This window comes from Halichoeres trimaculatus, unplaced genomic scaffold (assembly GCF_033239565.1).
Source record: "Halichoeres trimaculatus isolate MK-OKI-2021-1 unplaced genomic scaffold, fHalTri1.1 fHalTri1_scaffold_7, whole genome shotgun sequence".
In the NCBI taxonomy this organism is placed as follows: Eukaryota; Metazoa; Chordata; class Actinopteri; order Labriformes; family Labridae; genus Halichoeres; species Halichoeres trimaculatus.
In genome coordinates, this window is record NW_027437185.1 from 19,213,201 (window position 1) to 19,235,474 (window position 22,274).

A 22,274-nucleotide genomic window follows, 5' to 3' on the forward strand; every position below is an offset into this window, starting at 1 on the left:
AGCTCGTCATAAATCATATTAATAATCTCAGCTTTCCATTGATTTCTGTTTTTTTTAAGCCATTCCAGAGCATTATTTGAAATCTTCAGCCTTTGTTTCAGATTTAATGAACCCATGCAGACACACACACACACACACACACACACACACACACACACACACACACACACACACACACACACACACACACAAGGAGAACACATGAAACTGCTTTTCCTTTTAGAAGTCTTTATTCATCTGTGTAGAAAAAAAGACGACAGACCAATAAATGGAATAGCATTTTGCACCCATTTTTATGTTTATACATAAGAGTGTCTTCATTATCACATCTGAGGGTGACTGTTTTTAAAGGAAAAGGATTTCTGCACAGAATGAAAGGAAGCTTCAGTGCTCTTCAGAAAAAAATGAAAATATCAAAAAACAAATGCAGAGAAAACTAAACACCCACACCAGAGCTCCCCCAGTGCTACTGTTATCCAGAAGCAGAGGTTGGAACAGAAAGAGAGAGCTACTGAAAGTCAGAATGGGTTTCAACACTTACAGGCTCTATATAGTACGTATATATATCAATCCTCCCCATCCTCCTCTCTTGCTCTTTTTATCCCCTCAACCCTCAACCCTCTCCTCTTCCTCTTTGAATCTCAGGCTGTTTGTGAGTGTTCCTCTTTGAAGTCCCTACACCCTTAAAGAATATTAGTGGGGTCAGCGAGAAGCAGTCAGAAAGCAGGAGCTGCATCTCCTTCTTGCAGATTTGTCTGCTGAACTGCACAGTGAAGCGGTAAGGCTGTGATCCCTGTTAACAGAACTGCATCCATGCTGCACTAAGGCCTATAAAACCAGATGACCTGAGTTGACTCATGAACCTCGCCTAACAGAATGAGTCACAGAAGTTTTTGTTTTCAGATGTTTTTGATTAAGGAAATAATTCATAAAATTACCTCTAATGGGGCATTTCAGTATTACAAAGGAATGGTCACAGCTGGGGAACTGAAAAAAGGCGTTTTTCTTTACTTTCTTATTTTCTCCATGGTTTCAGGGTACACTTCTGCTCACTGATTTAACTGACTAATCATCAGCCTTGAAAACGTATTCAGCTCTTTTTCTTTTTTCTTTTCTGAGGAGGCTTTTGCTATTCTGCATTTAGTTCACTGAAGCTCACCATAGTGAAACTTAATGAGAGGATGTGGTAAGGTGCCATTATTAGTATTCTGTTTTATTGAGTCATTTAAAATTGATCATTTATGTTCGTTAGTCTTTTCTGTGATCAGTTTCCAAGTGGCACATAACATAAAAAAATCAACCTGGTGGGGCACTTTGCCCACTTTGTCCACCCCCAGCCTTGTATTTTGAACCTTTCTCTGACAGAATTGAAAAGATATGTGTTGAAATTTGAAAAGAGCACTTACACCAGAGCAGCTCTGACTTTTACCAAAAACTATATGCGGCTCAAACTTATTTTCAATTAACATGGTTTAACCAGTCTCTAAAAGATAATGAGATACTATAATAAGATGTGTGATTAGGTTCCTTCCTCTTCATTTGCAAAGGTAATTTAATAATGAGACCAGACCACGGTGTAAATTGGGTACATGCAGTAATTTTTCTAAACTCTTGGAGGGAGATTTACAACATTTTTTCTTCTCCATGGAGTCATCTGTTCTGTGTTATCTTACCATGCTGCTGCCCTCCTTTGTGTCTTACAAGATTTTCCCAAAATTATGAAATGTGGCATGGAAATGCATCCATGTACACACAAAAGATGAGCTGTAAACTGCCCCCAAAAACCAGTGATTTAATTTCTGACTGTGTCATTGGAGGAAGGGTCTTTAATGAGGCCTGTGTTGGCTGAATGCAGCGTTGAAGACGCTGTGGGTAAAACTTGAGACATTTTTTTAGATGATGATTCCACTTTATTCCAGTTGTCACCTCTCTTTTGTACCCCTCCCGCACCCTTCACGGTCCCCCATCTTCTTTTTCCCTTTGTCTGCTTTTTTTTACCTCCTGCTGCTGAATTTGTCACACGCCCTTCTTTCACTTATCTTCCTTTCTTTCCTTTTCTGTCTTCACACTCTGCCTTAAGCCAACACACCTCTTTTACTTTCTCATCCCCAAAACAGCACCCCTCTTTTCTCTCTTTTTCTCCCCTGTCTTCTTTTATGTTCTATCTATCCATCTTTCCATCAGCCCTCCTCTCTCTTGCTCTCTTTCCCCCCTCTCATTAGTCTCCCTATGCTGTGGTTTGTGTCTCCCGTCTCTGTCAGAACTGTTATCACTGCTGTCAGCTCCCTTGGCGAGAACAAAGTCGTTCTCCGCTCAAGGCACCACAAAAGACAAGAGAAAAATAAAAGGAAAAAGCTTCAGCCAAAAAAAAAAAAAAAGAGGCGGAAAGGAGGAAAAATTAAAAAGGAGGGGAATAAACTAGAGGAAAAGGAGGGGGATAGGAACACATCTTTTCATGTCAACCATGATGCATTGTCATCTGTGGGTTATAACAGCCATTGATTTCTTCCCTGTCATCCCTTTTATCTACACAGCACAGAGCTTACAGTTGGTAGGAAGATATGAGAGCTATCTCTATACACATCAAGTGCCTTTCCTCGTATTATAAATATATCTCCTGCTAAATCAGCTAAGCCTAGTATATCAACCTCAAATAAGTTACTGTGTATTATTATGATCTGAGAGAAACAGTAGGTTTGAAAGACACTGAGATATCCAAAAGAGAAAACAGAACCATTTATAAGTATAAGTAGCGCTGAAAGAAGAGTCTACTGTATCATTAAGAATACAGTAGAAGAGTATAGTAGGACTCTTACGCCTGTCACTCAATAGCAAAGTCCAATCAACATAGCTGAAGTCTTTCCTACCTAGCAAACTAATCAGAATTGAACCAGCAGAGGCACAGAGGGTACTTTGGAAACCAAGGACAAAATGGCCACCAGCCATGGGGTCAACATTACAGAAATGGCGCCTGGCATTCGTGGCTCAGGGAGTCTGTCCATGTATCATCACGTGTAGGCATAATCTATGTCGGGGATGCCACCCTCTCTGTAGCCACGGTTAGTACCATAAGTGGCATGATGGTGGCTGGTTTGGCTGAGGATGGTGCCGTTGAGGCTGCCAGCTCCGTGGCTGCTGCGGTAGGTCCCGTTAGCTTGGGAGGAAGAGGAAGAAGAGGGGAAAATGGTGTGGATGTAAGTGACATCCTCCAGCCTAGGCTGCAGTGGCTGATGGGCCATAGCTGTCATCTGAAACCCTGCTGGAGGTGCCCTGATCTCGAGGATGGAAGTGTCTTTCTTAGTGCCTGACTCTACATAGTCATCATAATGTTTTCCACCTCGGCCCCTGTTGTATGAGCCTGAGTCCCCAGACATGTACCCAGCCCTCTGTCCATACCAGCAGAATATGCCAAAGATTAAGAGCAGGCTTACCAATGCTGTGGCACCCCCTATAATCCCAGCCAATGGCAGGGCTGTTAGTTCAGAGTCCTGACTGTCTCCACTTGAACCCTCCCCTTCTGGATTGACCACAGCGTCTCCAGTCTCTATCTGTGCACAGGCTGGGGCTGAGTCTTTACTGTTCGTGTCCATGCTGCCACTTCGAGATGAACCCATACTGGAGCCCACAAAGGAGGGCTCCTGTCGTAGTGGCAGCAGGCAGATGAGGTAATGGGAACGTGGGGTGAGCTGGGTAAGGAGGTACTGCCTCCTCTCTCCAGGTACAAGAGTCTCTGTTATGGAACCAAGAGCTGCACTGTTACCCAGCCTAAGCCATGACAAGCGGAAGGAGGGAGCTGGCTGTGGGCACAACCAGCTCACTAGTACGCTATCTGAAGAGAGAGGTTTAACAGTCAGCTCTAGAGCCTCTCCAGATACATGTCCCCCTTCACCTGGTGGCAGAGGCATTACGAGGCCTGGTCGCTTGGCTCTCAGGGTGAAGAGGGAACCTTGTGTAGGGACCAACAAGGAGGCAGTGGTTGTGCTGCCATGAGGAACTGAGGCTACTGCTTGGCCTCCTCCAACAACATCTTCTACTCCTCCGTCCTTCTCTGCTTGGTTTACACCCAATCCAGTACTAGGACCAGCAGGAGGGCCTTCACATTGCTCCATCAGAGAGGTTAGGTCCCTCAGGACTTGGCCCCTCACAGGCTCAGGACCCTGGCAGGTCAGACCCCTGACAGTCACTGCTGCCCCTCGGCTGTGCAGCCAGGCATGCAGCCAGCGAAGGTTGCACCCACAGTACCAGGGGTTTCCTCGCAACAGCAGCAGCTCCAGGCTTTCAGTGTCCTTCAGAAGTCCTCGTGGCAGGCTGGTCAGATTGTTTCCTGAAATGTCCAGCTTCTGTAACTTCCGCATCCCATCCAGCGCCCCTCGTGGGATGTGAGTCATGCCGTTGTCTTGCAAATGGAGTCGTATGAGGTGAGCTGAAGGTAGGTTTACTGGTGGAGACTGCAGTGCATTCCTGACCAGTGAGAGCTCAGTCAGATTGGAAAGACGGGAAAAGGTGTCATCAGCAATTCGTGTGTTGGCCAGCAGGTTCCCATCAAGAACCAAGCGTCGCAGCGAGGAGAGTCCACGAAAAGCATGCGTTGGGATTGTGCTGATTCTGTTGTCGTCTAACCGTAACTCTTCCAATGACGCTGGCAGACCTGCAGGAATGCTCGACAGGTGGTTCCGAGATAGAAATAGCAGTCGAAGCCGTGGAGTCCCAGAAAAAGCTCGCTCCTGGATGCTAACTGTTGATATAGAGTTATCATCCAGGTGTAATCGTTCTAGTAATGGTAACTTGGCCAGAGCTGACCTCGGTAACGTTCGTATATTATTATCCTGCAAATGGAGCTCTCGCAACGAAGGCGGGAGATGTATAGGAAATTCATCCAGCTGGTTGGCGTACAGGTATATCACTCTTATGGAAGTACTTCGTTCCAGCGAGGGGGGCAGCCCAGCATTACTCAGCCGATTGCTCTGCAAGTAGAGAATAGCAGCCATCAACGGGAGTGGAGGAATTATACTGAGGCCGCGGTCATTGCAGTAGACAAAACCCTCATCGCAGCGGCACACTGAGGGACAAACGATGCCCTCGTCTCCTTCACCAGTCTCCATGGCAATTGCCGCTGCTGCAAGTTCCAGCACCTCAGCCAATAAGGTGAGGCACAGGAGGAGTAAAAAGAGCCAATCGCGGAGCTCAGCAAGACTCTCAGCTGCCATGTTGGTTTGGTACACAGCTCCTGATTGAAAGAGGAAATGGGAAACTGGATTAAAATAAGCAGAAAGAGTGTTACTCAGAAAAACTGCTTGAATTAAGAATAACTCAGAACATTTAAAACAGAACAAAGGAAGGTAAGGTAACACTCTGTAAACCTATTCCTGTAAAATGTCTTGACTGAAGGACTGTACATTCTGCCTCATGTTAAAGTCAGGTTTTCTAAGTGTGTACAGTGAGAAAGATGTTGGTATTTAACAGTCAGATGCCCTTTAGAGGATCTGTTCAGTATTTTATGGGTCAGAGCAACCAAGCAGAAGAAAAACGGACATTTAGAAGCAGAGAGTGCGATAAACAGTGGAGCGAGTTAGGGAGGAAGATTACAAGAATCAGAGAAAGCAAAGGAGTGACAGAGATGGAGAAAATTGGACAGTGACGGTTGCATGGAGGGAAAATGAGGGAAAGATTTTTTCTCCCAAGGAGATTAACTGAGATGGAGTGAGTGACATAAAACTAAAATGAGGGAGAGATCGGGGGGAAAAGAATCAGATTAATTGCTGACAGTGCTGTTGATGGCTTTGAGGACAACAGACGTGGTAAACTTGTTGTGACTGCACCAGAGCTAGCCCCCTGAATAAAACTGGGAAGAGAATGCATATGTAGTATATAAAAAAATAGAAAACGCAAGCTTTAACAAGTTTCCTGCTGTGTGTTGAGAATCACGAGGCATCTGTTGGAGGTTACGACCAAAACACACACAGAGAAATCGAGCCGCTAATAAGTAAACAGAGTGAATAGAAAACACTCGTATACAGAACACAGTCTCTGTAAGCTGACATGTATAATGCATGTTTTCTCTTGGTTGTTATTGTTGGTGAAATTTCTATAAATTATTCAGTAAAGTGGTCCTGAAATCCCCTGAAATGTTTTAGCGAGATGTTAAACAGAGAAGCATTTTTCTGCAACATTAATACGTTCCTCGCTCGATGTTTTATGACTTGTCTCTCGGCAAATCTCTGACACCAACATCAGTAACATGAATTTACAATTTAGATAAAATGATCACTGTGCGCTCATGTTCGCAGCTCACTATTTATAGAAGGAGGATGATATACAGTAGTGAAAGTTGTAGAAATTACACTGTGGTATACTCGTTTGAATGTTTTCTTTTGGTTAGCCCGGGGCTGGAAAATGTGCCCTGATGTGAAATGCCTGACATGATTTGACAGCACATTTGATAAACAAATCCTCTAAAGGCAAGTGTTTTTTTCTCCTTCCCCCTTCTGTGCATGCATGTACGTGTTGGTGTGTGTGTACGCGAAGTCAGTGCTGGATGCAAAATTGCCCCTTGGCTGCAGTCAAAATCCATGCAAAGCAAACAAGAGATGGCAACAATAGAAGAGACTGAGGGAGGAGGGTGAAGGAGGAGGAGGAGGGAAGGAAAGGAGACAGATGGAGAGTTGGACAGTCACTCAGAGAAGGAGAGAGGAAATGAGTTCCTGGCAGCGAGGACTCCAGTCAGTATCAGCCGAGTTTGCTGCAGAACGACCGGCTTAGTATTGTTTATTTTTTGGAAGATAGGCATGGAGTGGCCACATTTCTTAACCATGCGTGTGTGTGCATCTGTACGGTATGTGTATAAATTAGATAAACCCCATCCAGCTCCTGTCTCAGCTTTACACCAGCACTATGTGATATGGAGGAATGTGTGCTCTACACTTCAACATGGACTTTCATTTTTGTTATTTTTAGCTTGACTTTTCCAAGCACTCCTAGCCTTGGGTAGACAGAAGAGCCAGGGATGAGGACACAGAAACATGAAAAAGAATGTCAAGGTAGAAGCTGAGACAATATAGAGAAAGCTCCATGAATATTAACCAGAATATGCTTTGGTGCCACACTGTCCCTGCTTCCCTTTCATAAATTTCCTCTTGGCACAACCTGAATGTGTTCTCTGCATAAGTCCCAAGGTTTCCCCCCCTACACATCCTCTCAAAGATCCATAGATACTCTGCCTGCCTTCCCTTCCTGGATTGTTCTTTTCTGCTGTCATTCTCGCATACAGCACTCTCTCATGTCTGTCTATCTTTTATACAATCTAACAACTTCAGCCTGCCGCCCCCCCTTCATCTCCTCCCTAACATGTTTTTTCATTATATCCACTCTGAGGTTTGTTTACAGGAGAGTTCGTGTGGTCGTCCTCCTCCCCTCTCTCTATTTCTAATCCTCTTTCATCGTTAGCTCTGTGGTCCGCTGTTGATTCCTACACATTGACATTGGATCAATCAGCTCTGCTTTCGTCCTCCTCTCTTGCCTCCTCCGTGAGGACTCACTATTTCTTTTTTGTTTAGATGCAACAGACTCCCCACTCCTTTCTAATTTTACTCCCTCAAGGCCTCTGCCTCTTTGTCCTTGTGTCTCTTTGTGACACATTTTCCCTTTTAACATTTCAATCCTCATCAAAATAAAGGCCTTCATTGCAGCACAAAACTAGAGTGCATTTGTCATTTTTTCAGGCCATGTAGCTAAAAGCCAAATAGATGTATGCTGTTGTCATTCATGTGAATGGAGACAGAAATCCTGTGTGCACACGTGTTGGTTAAAAAGTCTGAGTGGCCCAGGATGTGATTGAAGAGGGGTTGCTAACCTGCTCAGTCTCTCTGTGCCTTTCAGGTCCGCTGAAGCTTTGTCTTCTCTGCGTGGAGGGTTTGTGGAGAGCAGCAGAAGTGTCTCTTTGTGTGATTGACGGTGTATCTGTGGAACTCTTTGTGTTAGCACACTTTCCAACTCGACTCGTTCAGAAGTGTAGCCCGGCTCCTCGGGGCCGTTGAGTCTTCCTCAGCTTGGGTGAATGATGATAGGGATGATGATAGCCTGTACTCCAGGGCTCCACGAGAACCAACACCAGCATGGCTCAAAGCCGCCTGGGCACCCACATTTGTGTGCAGTGTGTGTCCTACTGCCAAGCTCTTTCTCTCTCTGGGGTAGGGGGCTTTTAGGCCTGCCAACTCAAGTCATCTTCAACAAGCGTCCAAAGGCCTATTTCTGAAACTAACCCTCCACACCCAAATGCTACAGTTGGGCAGACAGTCAGAAGATGGCTGAGTGCTCAAGGGTCCTTCTTCGAAGTCAGAAGCAGTCCTGGATACGCATGCAAGCAGTGGGTCATTCAGAAGTAGTTCTGCGCCGCGCTGCGCCTTCTTTGAATTACTAGGTTGGGCTTCAGTTAATGAGCAAGTGAGTGATATTTCCACAGATCAGAAAATTCCTGCTAAATCCTTCTGAACATATGATCTGTTATTACTGAGTGTGTTATGAAAAGTATTTCTACATAAATCTTGCCCCTCAGTTGTGGTAATGAGTATGTGTGAGACCTTGATAGACAGGTTGGCCCGACGCAGAACCCAGGCTGTGGGAGTTTGGTTCAGAGGGAGAACTATTTCTCCGCTCTGTTTTTCTTCTTCCCTCTCAGTTTCAGCCTCACTCTCCTCTGTTAAATGTTTGATCACTTCTTTTCCAGTTCACACAGATTATCTTCAGAGGCAATGGAGCAAGATGACAGCATGCGCCGTATATAGTCCGCTTCCTGCGCGTGATGGCCGGTCACGTGGCTCGGAGTGAAAAGTTCTCCCACAGGTTAGCAGAAATGGACCGTTTCTCTCCGGGTGGAGCTGACTGGTGTTTGCTTCAGCGAGGCTGGTGGCTGAGTGTTAGTGAGCAGCACCCTGAAAAGAGACAAAAGACAAGGACAGCGTTAAGACCTTGATTAAGAGAGCAGCGAAATAGTTCAGCAAGGTGATTGAGGAAATGGAATCTTTCGGTCTTAAACCTCGCTTTACAAGTGAGTGCATTAGAGCCTGCGAGTATGTACTTTTTACAGCAACTCAATGTCTGGAAAGAATTTAAGTTATTACTGATTCCTGTCAAACTATTTTACTGAAACTTTCAACTTTGTTACCTAAAAGCATTGAATATAGGCATAGTATCTTCATGTTTACAAGTAAAGCAAATATGAATCAAGGTTTTCTGGAAATGTATAGAAAGCAAATGTTTGATGACTTCATTTCTTCAATAGGCGTCAAGATTTAATTTTCAAATATCAACGTTTGCACAATACAAAATACTAAAAGGTACAGCCTTAATAATTATCCCCATCAGAACAGTTATACCTTTTAAAATTAAGTACCTCGTGAAAATACTTCCTGAAGGTCAACGCTGCATATGCACTACAATAAGCTCCCAGCAGAGACAGAGCTCTCATTAAGGTAACTGTGTTTTATGTTTTTTTTTTTCCACACAAAGCTTCGGAGCTTTCATTAACCACCACTCGCTAAGTGCCTGTATCTTGTGTGCACAATCAAACCCCCAGTGACTGCTGGCTTTAGAAATATAAGGTTTTCATCAGGCATACTGAGTGTACAGAGACAGATTCATCAAGGCCATTAACTGCTCTGCTGCTCACATTCGTCTGTTCACTTCATCCCACAGTAAGTAGACTACGTAGCCAACTGGGAAATTATCATGCAGTTTGCTTAAACACAAATAGAGACAAATAAAGCCGTCCTCATTTTCATTTTCAAAGGACACATGCTGCTCCTGAAAAGAAGTTGGTCATCAGCCCGATGCTTGTGTATGAATGTATCCTTGTAGAGTATTTACAACCATAGATCATGCGCTAAACATCCGAAAGTGAGCATGATGAAGTCTGTTTTTAATGTCAGGGTTGTATTTTTAACAGGTTTTCCAAAATAATATGTTATAGAACAGCTCAATACGAATTTACAGTTTTTAATCGTCCGTATGTGAGGGTAACAGGCTCAGAATGCTAAATGGCCCTTGGCAATTGAAACTTTGTGACTGGCATTGAAGGAGAAATAAGATAATGATGTGCTGAAGGACATCCTGGATGTATATGCAGCTTAATGTTTGGTGCTGTATGAACAACAAAGCCTGCTGAGGCTTTTTACTCCTTGCATTGATTGATGCGTCATAATTAAACCCTCTTGTGTTAATACTGTGGAGACCAACACTTTAAAGTGGCTCAGAAGTATAACCATAATTCAAATGAAGACTTTTAATTGGATGTCATCAGTCATGAATTAGCAGCAGATGTCACCTTTAATAACAGTAACTGTCCTTTTAGAACAAGTTGTCTAATTGGTTGCAGAGTCTGACTAAAATCTAGCCTCACACTCTGCACTGATCCTCGCCTACCGCAGGCAGATTGTCTGCAAGCTCCGGACAAGATGAGAATATTGAACATCAGCAGCGTTTCTACAGCTCGCTGCCATTGCCCATTAGACATCGATATGTGAAGCTCCATCTGTATAATGTCAAGGCTGTCCTTAAAACTTTTTGTGATGGATTTTCAGAAGCAGGCCTAGCTCTGGGGAGTGTAAGTGGAAGACGGAGGAAATCAGAAGTGTAGGGGAGCCTGTGTCAAAGGAGGGAGTCAAGAGGAAAAAGGCAGGCAGTGTAATCATTCATCAGAAAGAAGAATCAGTTTTTCAGTCATCTGTTATCACATTTCCAAGACTGAAGTAAATATCTCTTTTGTTAATATTATTCATATCACCAGTACTTGAAAATATGTGCATGATAGATTTGATTTGACACACAGCCAGCTGTCTTTCAACGGTCTGAGCTGAAAGAACTCTGAAGTCCTGTTTTCTTTTATCTTCATGCAATATTCACAAAATCAGTGTTGTAGGTTCAGTTTTTACATTTACATCTAAATAGTGTGGTAAGTTTAGGTTAGTGTTAATGCCAACCATCTAATAGCCATTCAGGTCTAGACAGCTTAGGAAAACACCTGATTTTTATTCAAGTGGTAAAGATCACTCATCTATTCTCATATGAAATCAACTCAAGTTTGATATGAAATATCTTTAGATGAAAATCATCAGCCTCTACAGTGATACTCCGGGATGGAACAAGTTGGGTCCTATCACAAGGTTTAGGGCAGAAATTACCCCTACAGCAGTGTTTTTGTGCAGCAGAAGCCCAGGGCGCTCGCACCAAACACCCCCTCCCTGCTCCTCTGCTGGTTTCCTCTGCACTCAGAAGGGGCCATTTTTTACTTGACCAAAAACACAAATAAACGGACTCCCACCGAAAAAATCTGATATCGGTCTGCATTCATGCTTGAATTTTCAGTGCGTTACTTTCACACAAAAACACCACTAAATAAGGCTCTAGTTATCATCGTGTCTCTTTGTCCTGGCAGACTACCCGCGTTTGTTTATATCTAGCACGGCGCATGCTCGAACTGATACACTAAGCGGCGAGCGGCTCGTTGCCAGCTGTGGCTCTGCAGCGGAGGTAGCGCCGTTTTACGACACGATGAGAACTAGAGCCTTATTTAGCGGTGTTTTTGTGTGAAAGTAACGCCCTGAAAATTTTCTAAATAAAGCGTGAATGCAGACCGATATCAGATTTTTTCGGTGGGAGTCCGTTTATTTGCGTTTTTGGTCAAGTAAAATATGGCCCCGTCTGAGTGCTGAGGAAACTGGCAGAGGAGCAGGGAGGGGGTGTTTGGTGCGAGCGCCCTGGTCTTCTGCTGCACAAAAACACTGCTGTAGGGGTAATTTCTGCCCTTAACCTTGTGATAGGACCCAACTTGTTCCATCCCGGAGTATCACTTTGAAATCAAAATGATGACAAGATTTAAGGCTTTCAATGAAAATATATATTTAGAATTTGCACAAAGATGAAAAGTTGCTCATGTTGAATCAAACAAGTTAAAGCATCATGGTTGATTATTATCCAGCTGTTTGCGTTGGTTACAACCAACTTTGGCTTTTTATTCAGGAGAAGCTTTTTTTCCAGGAGCAAGTCTTAACTCCTACTTCCACCTAAAAAATCCTGACAGAGTTCACACAGGTAACTTAATCCAAGTTAATTTATTTTTCTCATTTAGAAATTCCTTTGGCATCTTCAATTGTTCACTAAGTCATAAAACTGGTCAATGGTCAATGATCAACCGGCAAAGGAGTGAAAAATGTCTTACAGAAAAACCTGAGGATCTTTGATCTTGAGTTGTGCTCCACAGTAAGGCCACACAAAGAAAGAACCTTGAATAACACTCAATGTTCAGTGATACATTGAAGAGTATTTCAGATCTGCTCATGAATCAAATCCTACATATTAGCTCTTCCACTGCTCTCCTTCATACTCTGGTGAGGAGATGTAGTAAAGACACACACTCCCACACTTGGAAGAAGCCAGCTAGTGTTGACGTCAAAGATGTTTTTTTCTGTTTAACATGGAGTACAGAAAATGTCTCAATGAGGGACACAAATCACTCTGCTGTGTGGCCTCCAGGCAGGCTGCAGTGTGAGACTTAAACTGTGCTGCTCTGCAGTCTGGATGTGTATCCTGCTCTGTTTCCCTTTTTTCAAACAACAGCCTTCAATAGCCACTTTTCTTTCTTTCGCTTTAAGGGAGGAAAAGCAGAGCAGGTGATAGCAACAAATAGATGAACTAAAATGATAAAAGATAAGGAATATACCCTGATAACCATACAAAGCCTCTGATTAAGACTCAGTGCTACCAAAACCCCAAATAATCCAAGGAAAATAATGCAGACACTGGCTGTTGTCCAAACCGTCTGTTAGACAGTGCATATTGTTTTGGTGGAAACTTGGTAATCTACCTCACATATTGTTTCCAACAATACATGGCGCTAATGCTGTTCGTCTTAGCAGGTCCCACTTCAGTTTCGTTGATCACTGCCACCTACTGGAATGAGTTAGCATTACAACTAAACGCAACAACCCTAGTGTTAGATGGTCTGTGAGATAGATGTTACGTCATGCAAGGGGCAAGAAACTGATAAATCTTGTCACTTGTTGTGACAAAAGAAACAATCTTACTCCTACAAAATTCATTCAAGTCCGTATAGACCACGTATTAACTTTTTTTCAGCCCATATGTGGATTACACTGGAGCAGTTTTTCCATCAGCTGTAAAAAATGAAATGTCAATCCATTCCATTTAAAAAAAAAAGATAAAACTTTTGGTGTAAGGTTAAAAATCAATGATGATGAATTCTGCTGTAAAACAATGCTCTACATTTCCTAAGTTTTTACCTAAAAAAAACAGGACTCTGAAACCTCTCCGAGTTTCTTTGTTTTTCTAAATGAATGCAAAATGTACCTAAAACCAACAAAAATAATAAAAGGATGAAAATCACACATCAGCAATATACAATTACTTAAGACACAAGACTCCTCCCTGAAATACGAGAACCATCTATTTACCTTTAATGTAACTAATCTGTTTTTCTGTTGCTCCTGGTGCCTCTATCACTGATTGATTTATGTTACATGCTGCATCTGGCAGCTGCATATTAATAACTACAGGGTGTCTGTGGGGTCTTAAAAAGTATTAAAAGTTGATAAATCAATTTTGGGAAAATTAAGGGCCTTAAAAAGTATTAAAAAGTCTTAATTATGGTTTTATGATGTATTATGTTTCATAGATATTCAAGCTTTGACCCAAATATCCATGAGCATTTATTTCCTTCTTGCAAGTGTCCCCTGATTGGGATGTTAAACAATCAGCTGATAAAGTTCTAAAATAGAATAGAATAGAAAAGAATAGAGTTACTTTATTGATCCCAAACTGGAAAATTGTTGCGTTAACAGCAGAAATCGATGGAGTCAGTAGAAAAATACAAAAATGAAAAAGAATAAAATAAAAAAATACATAAAGACTCTAGTTACAATAAAATACAACAATAAGGATTGTGAGCGGTATAAACACCAGCTATAAATTGACGTCATTTCTAGTTTCATCAAGAGAAATTAAATACAACATTAAAGCGAATCACACAATCCCCGGCACATGTCCTAAATTTTAAAAATGATTAAATAATTTCTCATTTTCTTCAGCAAGTTGGCCTTGAATAACTGCTGTTTCTTGTTGGGGGAGTGTCGATAAACCTGCCTTTAGTTTCATTTGTTCTTTAAAGCTTTATTCCTCCTTAGCTTACATCATTTCTGTAAAAATGTAAACTACAACTGTTAAAAAGTGGATGCTAACAACAACTGAAAGTTGCAATAAAGTCTTATAACTTTTTTAAGGGTTTTTGAAAAAGTCTTAAAAAGGTATTGAAATCAACCTCAGGATTTTAACATATACCCTGACCTAAGATGTCAAGATGGCAGTTGTAGTTTGTTTTATATTCTTATAATAAAGTTAAGAAAATACATCAGCTAAACTTCTAATTCCCTAAACTGGAAACCAGCGTAGCATCCTCCAAAAAGACCCAACAAAACAGTCATACCACATGCTTCATGTTAAAGAACTGTGCAGAATGGAGTAAGCAGTGCCAACTCCCTACTACATTAACAGCCAGTAGGTATTAGCCGGTTTGGATAACAGCCTATGTGTTCAACAGTTTTTATGCTACACATCTGTGAGGGAGCAACGTGCAGATGTGCTGTAAGCGATTCCTGTCCTTACAGTTGTCCAGATGGAGGTAACATATGTATAGGAATAAGACCAAATTGTTTGTACGTGCACTGTTAGTGGTCACCTTGAACAATGCACAGATGTCTGGTACCACAGGTGTGTTTACTCGCATTTCTCTTCCCTTGGACACGAGGTGATAAAAGCAGGGATGATGGAGATGAGCCTGTATAAACCGCCCTCAGAGCTGGAACGTCCAATGCAGACTCTACCCGGGTGTTTTTGGCATGTTTATTAAACTAAGTAGGAAAGATGAATTCATTTTGCAAAACTCTCCTCCGCACAACCTTCTAGCTGCTCAATCACAAATTTCGAGCATTATAGTGGGTGGCTGGTGGAAATTGACAATATCAAATCTCCATTTCCCTTCAGCCTTTGCTGCTGCTCTGGATAATTCAGAAACTGGAAAGCAAAGAAAAGTGACAGCTGTGATACTTGGCAGTGTGCTCACTCTGTGCACTCACTGTAGGGAGCTAGGGGGGAGGAAGCGAGGTAGTAGGAACTAGGGATTAATAGTTCTGGGTCTGGGGACCAAAGTCTGAGTACTTTGTAATCATGTGGCTGCCTAACCCCGGTGTTAGCGAGGTTGATGAGCATGCGTCCCTGCTGACACACACTCTCTCTGCATTCACTCTACTGAATATTAATATGGTGGAGAGAATTCCTCAGAGCCCCATTGTCAGACAGCACTATTGTTCTCTGCTGGCCTCTGTCTCGGCGAGTGTGTATGCGTGTGCTTGGTATTAATGCGTAAGTTGCGCCTACATTGTGTGCTTATGCATATTATGCCCATGTCTTCAATCGCGTGTGCGTGTCGGCGGCAGCAGAGCAGCAGTTAAAGCAGCAGCAGGAGGGATGAGGGGTGTATTTGTGGCCCTACGTGGCCCATAAACGCAACTGGCCTGAGAGCACTTGGACTCGCCATCAGGGCCCAACATTGGCGATTATTTCACCTAGAGGCACTATCTGTAAAATGAACACTCTCATTAAAACTGCAGTGTGTGTGTGTGTGCAAATGAGTTTGTGTGGAAGTGGGAGTGTGTGTGTGTGTAGTTGTACACACGTACACCCGCACAAGTCATTTCCGAGGCGCGGAAAATATATCGCAGCACAAATGCTTGTTTTTCAATCAAAGCGTAATGTGCTGTTTATGATGTTTGACTGCGAATGTGTGCTCATGTGTGTGTGTATTTACACATTTATTTTGAGTATGCGAGCACATCTGTGAGTGTGTGTTTGTTTGTGTAGCATGTATCAGTTTGGATTTATGCGTGTGTGTGTCTGAGTGTGACTGTTTAACTACCCCGCACACGTAACCTCCCCATCTCTGCCTCCCTGTTTCTCATTTACTGAGCCCGCGCCAGAGAGGAGGAGTGTGGGGAAATGAGAAAACAAGTGATAGGAGGGGGAGAAAGAGGGGGAGGAAAAAGAGAGAAGGAGTGATGGTGGAATGGATGCACAGAGGGAAGAAGGAGGGCAGAGGTTCATAAAGAAAAAATGGAGTAGAGTAACGGGCAAAGAAAGAGACGAGGGGAAAAGGGGAGATAGAGAAGCAGAGGCAGGAAGACGGAGGGGGGGCGACGGAGGAGGAGGAGGAGGCAGCAGATTTATGAAGCCATTGGAATGTAATTTGGAGGCAGAAATTACTGTCAGCCTGAGCAAGGTTTAAAGTCAGTGAAGCCTGAATCCAGGGCCTGTGTGTGTGTGTGTGTGTGTATGTGATAGAGAGAGTGTGTGTGAGTGACAGTGTGTGTGCCAAGTATCACAGACAAATGGATAGCAAATGTGATGCAGAATAATACCACAGAAGCTCTGCAGTTACTTGTCACACACACTAAACCCCACATGTGTGTGTCAAGTGTGTGTACTTGCACTTTTTTTTTGCTCTTCTTCAATGCATGAGTGACGTGACTACATAGCATCAGAACATAACCTAGCATTCATATTTAACAGCTCATATTTCATCTATGCTTGAGAACCCTGATGTACACACACACACACACACACACGCGCGCACACACACAAAGCCGGTGCTGAATTCCTGTCAGGATCTGAAGGCCATGACTCCGGCAGGCTCAGTGGAGGGTGTCGGCGTGGACAGAACGAAGGCTAGAGGGAGCAGAGCGCAGGAGGAGAGACAGAGAAAGGGGAGGCATGAGGAGAGAGAAAGAGGAGTGTCAGGGAGAGACAGACAGAAAGGTAGAGGTGGAAAATGGAAAAAAAGGAGGGAGACACTGAGAGGGAGTTAAAAAGAAGAGTGAGAGGGATGTGACTGGCTTTCTAACGCAGCAGCACACAGCTTCTATTTAGCGTGCGAGGGAGGGGCAGAGGAGGAGGAGAGAGATGAGGGAGGCGACGGAGCAGGGATAAGCAGGAGAGATCTGAAGGGAGGCTGTAATACACACCGCGGGTTGGCCTTATTTTTAACGCCAGTTTCACTTTGAGTGCTCATCGAATAGTAGCAGTGAGGGAGACGCTTTCAAAAGACAGGGCTGGTGCTTTTTTTAATTTCAATTATTGTCAACAAATTAAAAAAAAAGATCAAAAGCAATGGTTTACACTTCTCTTAACGTCTGCTCCTATTCTTCCCACCTCCCAGTCAACTTCGAGCCCTCACTGTAACCCCATTTGTTCTTGTTGTAAACTCAAATATTGAAAAATGAATAACAAGCATGAAGTTTTAATTTTAAACAACACTTTGGAAATGGAGCCAATTTCCTTTAAACTGAAGGAAACCGTCCCTTAATTGGGGACTATTTCCAAAGGTGGAAATAATACACCAGATGTATCAACTTACACTTTGTTCTTCAATAAAAAAAACGTCTCAGAGTGAAATATTTTCATTGGTTTCCTGATATTTTAAAGTATCTGAGTACAATCTCAGTCGTAAAGCTGAACATCTGATTTTTCATTATTCCTTAACTTTTATTGACTCACATTTCTTTGAAGCCTCACAGACTGTAGAGGTATGAAGCACATCAAGGCATTTTAACTCACCAGGCTCTTGAAGGCTGTTTCTACACAATGGTGCTTCCTGTTAAGAGTTGAATGCACCTTTGTTTGAACAAGGATACTTATTAATCCTAAAAGAATTCAAAGGTCAGGGCCAAAGAAGTGTGTTGTTTAAAGGCTTTTTTACTCGCAAAATTAAAAAAAACATTAATAGAAAAGTAATAATGAACTTACAATGACGCCATTCTTCACTCTGTCGCACACACTTCCTCTGCTAAGAGCAGAGTCAAAACAAGTGTCTGTCCCTTTTTATCTGATTGGACTAAAACGTCTACTTTCATTCTGCCTTGACTGAAACCATTTAGTGCATCATCCAGATTCACAGCAGAAAAATAGCCCAACCAGCTAAACAACAGAACTTTAGAAAGTGGAGATTAATCTGCCCTTGAGTCTGTTTCTTTTAGACAAAGAGAGACAGGGTGTATACATTTCTCTCAGAGATAGAAAAGCTCAGAAGTGGCAATGATTTATTTTTTGTATCAATGCAAAAAAAAAAAATGCAGGGTGATAAAAATTCTGTGAGGCAACAGTAGCACGGGTAAAGCCAATCTGTTTAAAGCATCGGCACCAGCCTCGATCAGCAGCTTAAAATGTCCTACACACACACACACACACACACACACTTACAGACACCAACACAACCACGTTTAATGCACTTCTAAACACACTCACTTGCTCATTTGACCTGTGAACTTGCTGTGACTCCTTGCACAAACAGCGTCTCTGTGTTCTTTGTTCTTGTATCCAGTGATAATGATAGCAACACCATTATGCACTGTGACAACACCACCTCCCACTTAGCCTCTGAGGAGGTTCACACCATGGCACAGTCTCCGTCACCGTCCTTCCATCTCCCCCTCTCACTCTCATCGTGTTGAGGTCAATTATCTCTGAATCTGCTTATGCAGTAAGTCGGCTTCTTCAGGCAGCTGAAGGTGTTAAGTAGTCTGTACATTATTTAGGAGGTTTTTTGACATTTTCCCTCTTTCATCACCTTCTCTTCCTCTCTGCTGTTCATCTTTTCACATTTAGAGTCTGTGTTTTTCTGACACCTTTATTTGTCTTCCTCTTCCTCCTCGCTGGTCTTTTTAGTCATTTCCCCCATCCATTTCCAGGGCTACATTTTATTCTGCCATCCTCCATTTCAGATTTTCTATTTGCTGTTTTTGCTCCATTATTGCCTAAGAAACTTGGGCCTTTGGGGGTTGACAACATTATTCATCCAGACATAAAATCAGGGGTGCAAACTCATCACCTTTCGAAGAAATTTGCTGTTAACCTGCCATGCAAGCTCAATCGTCATGAATCTCATTCACTTAGTGGTATTATGTTTTCCAGGCTTGTTTGGCCTTTTCTTTTTTTCAATGATCCGTGCGTCTCTGTTGCTCAAACGGCATTGGTTGTGCTGCTGTTGCATGACCACGTCTCCCCTGCTATGTATATTTAAAGGTCTTGCCACCAATAAAAGCAGAGGAAGAAGAAGAAGAAAAAGAAAACAACTGCCCATCTTACCTCAGCCACTCCAGCTATTACCAGGCAACATGAAATAATTGGTAATCACGGAGACAAAACTCTCTGTTTTTTCAGTTTGGTGTTTGAAGAAGCAGTATTTTGCATAATCAGGAAGTGATCAGAAGCCTAACCACTTTGGAACGTCAACGATTGTCTCAATATGCAGCACATGGCTAATGAACATATTTTTCTGTGAAAGAGTTTCACACCAAAATATAAAAGAATAAAGTCTGGCTATCATGCCAGCCTTTTTGTTGTTACAAATCAAATTACATTGTTGTCTTACAAAGAAAATAATGATACAGGCTTGCAGATATGCTTTCAAAATCTCCAACCGTGAACTGCTGCTAAGAATTTGTTCCTGTTTTCTTTTTTATAAATTATATTGAAATAAGAGACGAATCAGAGCTGTGGGTATGAAGACGGTTGGGGTATGAGGTGTACAGAAACAGCTTCACATGGGGCGCTGCATCTTTGCTGAAGTATTGTTAATGTTTTCTAATTGATGCAACTTTTTGTCTTTCTTAATGTTTGCACTGCTTCTCTTGTAGGTCTAATAAATCTGTTGGATCACTTTTTTCATCTTAAATGAGTTTGCAACACTGTTGAGTAAGTCACTATTTCATTTTGGCTAATCTAAATGCCAAATGCAGCGTAGTGGGCCTTAAAAAAAAGTGCAAATTAAGCAAAACAAAGACAAATTTATAAATGCAGCAAGGAGCAGAGTTCAGGAAGTGTGGTAGAGCGGACAGAAAATCTATTTTGAGAAACAAATCATGCAACCCTCCAACTAATATTCATTTTAACTTGTTCCAAGGCAACGTGATGTGTTCATTTTGTGTTGACTCAGGTGAACCCTTTGGACAAAATGGCAGCGTTTGACTGCATTTCCCATAAGCACCATGAACCAAGAGTGATTATATTTCAGATCCAGTTGAAAGCCACAGTGTCTTTTACTCTCCCATCACTCACAATTCTCCAGTTCAGCCACAAACATAGACTGTATATATATTAGAGGCTGACCGATTAATCGGTTGGGCCGATTAATTGGGCTGATTATGCCTGTCACCGATTAATCAACATCGGCCAAAATGTAGCTGATTATAAAAATTTTTGGTCCGCGGAGATTCTGTCACTCCTGTTCCTGTGTGTCTGTGTGTTGGGCTGCACACTGCCTGAGTGCCCGCCCCCTCCGTCCACCATTATGTAATGTAAGACTCAAGAACAGCATTTAAACGTTGTGTTAGTTGCTTTTTTGAGAGATAAACAGAGATAAATGGTACTGTTATTTCACACGTCCACCATTATCTTATGTAAGACTATAATACGGCGTTTTAACGTTGTGTAAGTTGCTCATTGTGTGTTTACAGTTTGACTTTTTTTTCTACTTACTGTGTTTAAAGTTTGACTTCTGTAAGAGTGTTCTGTCTCTTTCTTGAATCATATGGGTGTTATAATAATTTGTGTTCATATACAGTATATATTCTATGTATATCAATGAATTTATTATATATATATCAGCTGATATATCGGATATCTGTCGATATTTCGGATATCTTTTTTTTTTTTTTGCCCCCATTATCGGTATCGGCATCGGCCCCAAAAATCCAATATCGATCGGACTCTACTATATATATTTTTTCTTTCTAGAGTCTAATCTCCTCTTGGCTCTCCCTCCCAACATACTTTACAATCCCAGAAAAGTACACAAGAACAGCAGTTGTCAGTCATTGTTAAACGTGACGTAACCACTTATAACTAATGAAAACAAAACTTTTCAGAAAGAGGAGGACTTGAATACAAGGCAGCCAAATAATATCATCAAATCACCACAATGATCCATGTGAAAAACATTTCTATGAGGTATATTTATTTTTTTGAAGTTTTACCACAGCCCATCTGGAATGACAGGAGAGCCAGATTTTTTGACCTATGCTGCATCCAGCCACCAGGGGGAGCAGTTTTGGTGGAGACCTCACTTTGAGCCAAGCAAGATGACGTCCATTTTTTTAACGGTCTATGGTCACAAACTTTCCACACTTTTCTTCCACCTAAAAAGTTTCCCCTTGTGATGATATTCCTGTTATAGGTTGCCAATGTGCAAATTCTTCAAAAGTTTTCTTTCCCTGATTTGGTTGTACATAATTTTGGTGTTGATGTCCCCGCTGATTTTTGTAAGTTTTCCCCCAACTTCTCGTAAACCCACCAATCAGATGCCGTACAAAGTTGATGCCTCCCTGCGCCAGCAAAACTGACTTGGTTTCATCCATAATTAACCAAACGACTGACACAATAAATAAAAGAAGCTCAGTGAATTAAATTCAAGTAGATTCAGGTTTCTTGACACGGCCTCACTAGTATCCAGAGCTCTTTAATCAATACAGAAATGATACTCATGCTCCTGCAGCCCTGCTACTCGAAATCTATTAGTTATGCCTTAGGAGTGAGCAAAGTGTTTTGATCACTCAGTTAGCCTCTTGTTACCTGGTTACTCCACAGCAGCATCTTTTGTTTTAGAGGTTGATGCCGAAGTTGATCTGTCACCTTGTTCTCAATTAGAGTTTTTAGATGGATTGATTCAGACTCCTGTCTGATTATCTTTCCCTGTTGCACTCAGTGTTACCATCTCGTAAAGCTCTTCCTGTCACACAAAGGTTGAGTTAATTTCAGTTCATCTCTGATGCGTTGGAGCAATTGTTGTCAAAGCATGGAAATCAAAGACCTCACACATTAAGTCCTGTCCCTGCTGTTTGTTTGTCTTTGACAATATTCATCCCTGTGTTTTGTTTCTTCCCCTCTCATCTCCTCCTGTGCGTCTTCAGTGACGCTGGGACGAAACCCCAGCGGTGATGAGATGAGAGCAAGCCGCTGAGAGGCAAGCAGTGCAAATGGGAATTTTCAGCAGATGGGTCCTGAAACCCTATTGTATCGTGGAAAAAAAAGGAGTGAAAGAGTGAGGATAAAGAAGACGGATGGATGGAGGGGAGCATAGATGGAGGCGGACAGGGAGACAAAGTGAGCTGTAGAATTTTTTTTGCCCTGGAGGAAGCTGCTTTCCAAAGAAGGGAATGGAG

The 22,274-nt window shown here is 42.3% G+C and overlaps 2 protein-coding genes across 4 annotated transcripts in view; one reads left to right on the plus strand and one right to left on the minus strand.

Moving 5' to 3' along the window:
* macrod1 (mono-ADP ribosylhydrolase 1) overlaps positions 1 to 22,274 on the plus strand; it is a 158,956-nt gene that overhangs the window by 33,355 nt on the left and 103,327 nt on the right. The gene's annotated exons all lie outside the window — the stretch shown is intronic.
* The window catches only part of flrt1b (fibronectin leucine rich transmembrane protein 1b), a 40,373-nt gene continuing 18,366 nt past the window's right edge, over positions 268 to 22,274 (minus strand). For all 3 annotated transcript variants that reach the window (XM_074673882.1, XM_074673880.1, XM_074673879.1), the window contains exons 2-3: positions 7,850 to 8,927; positions 268 to 5,227 (exon numbers count right to left, since the gene is read on the minus strand). In XM_074673882.1, coding sequence (XP_074529983.1) covers positions 3,009 to 5,207 — 2,199 coding nt within the window. In that variant the 5' untranslated portion in view covers positions 5,208 to 5,227; positions 7,850 to 8,927 and the 3' untranslated portion in view covers positions 268 to 3,008. The remainder of the gene's footprint in view (positions 5,228 to 7,849; positions 8,928 to 22,274) is intronic.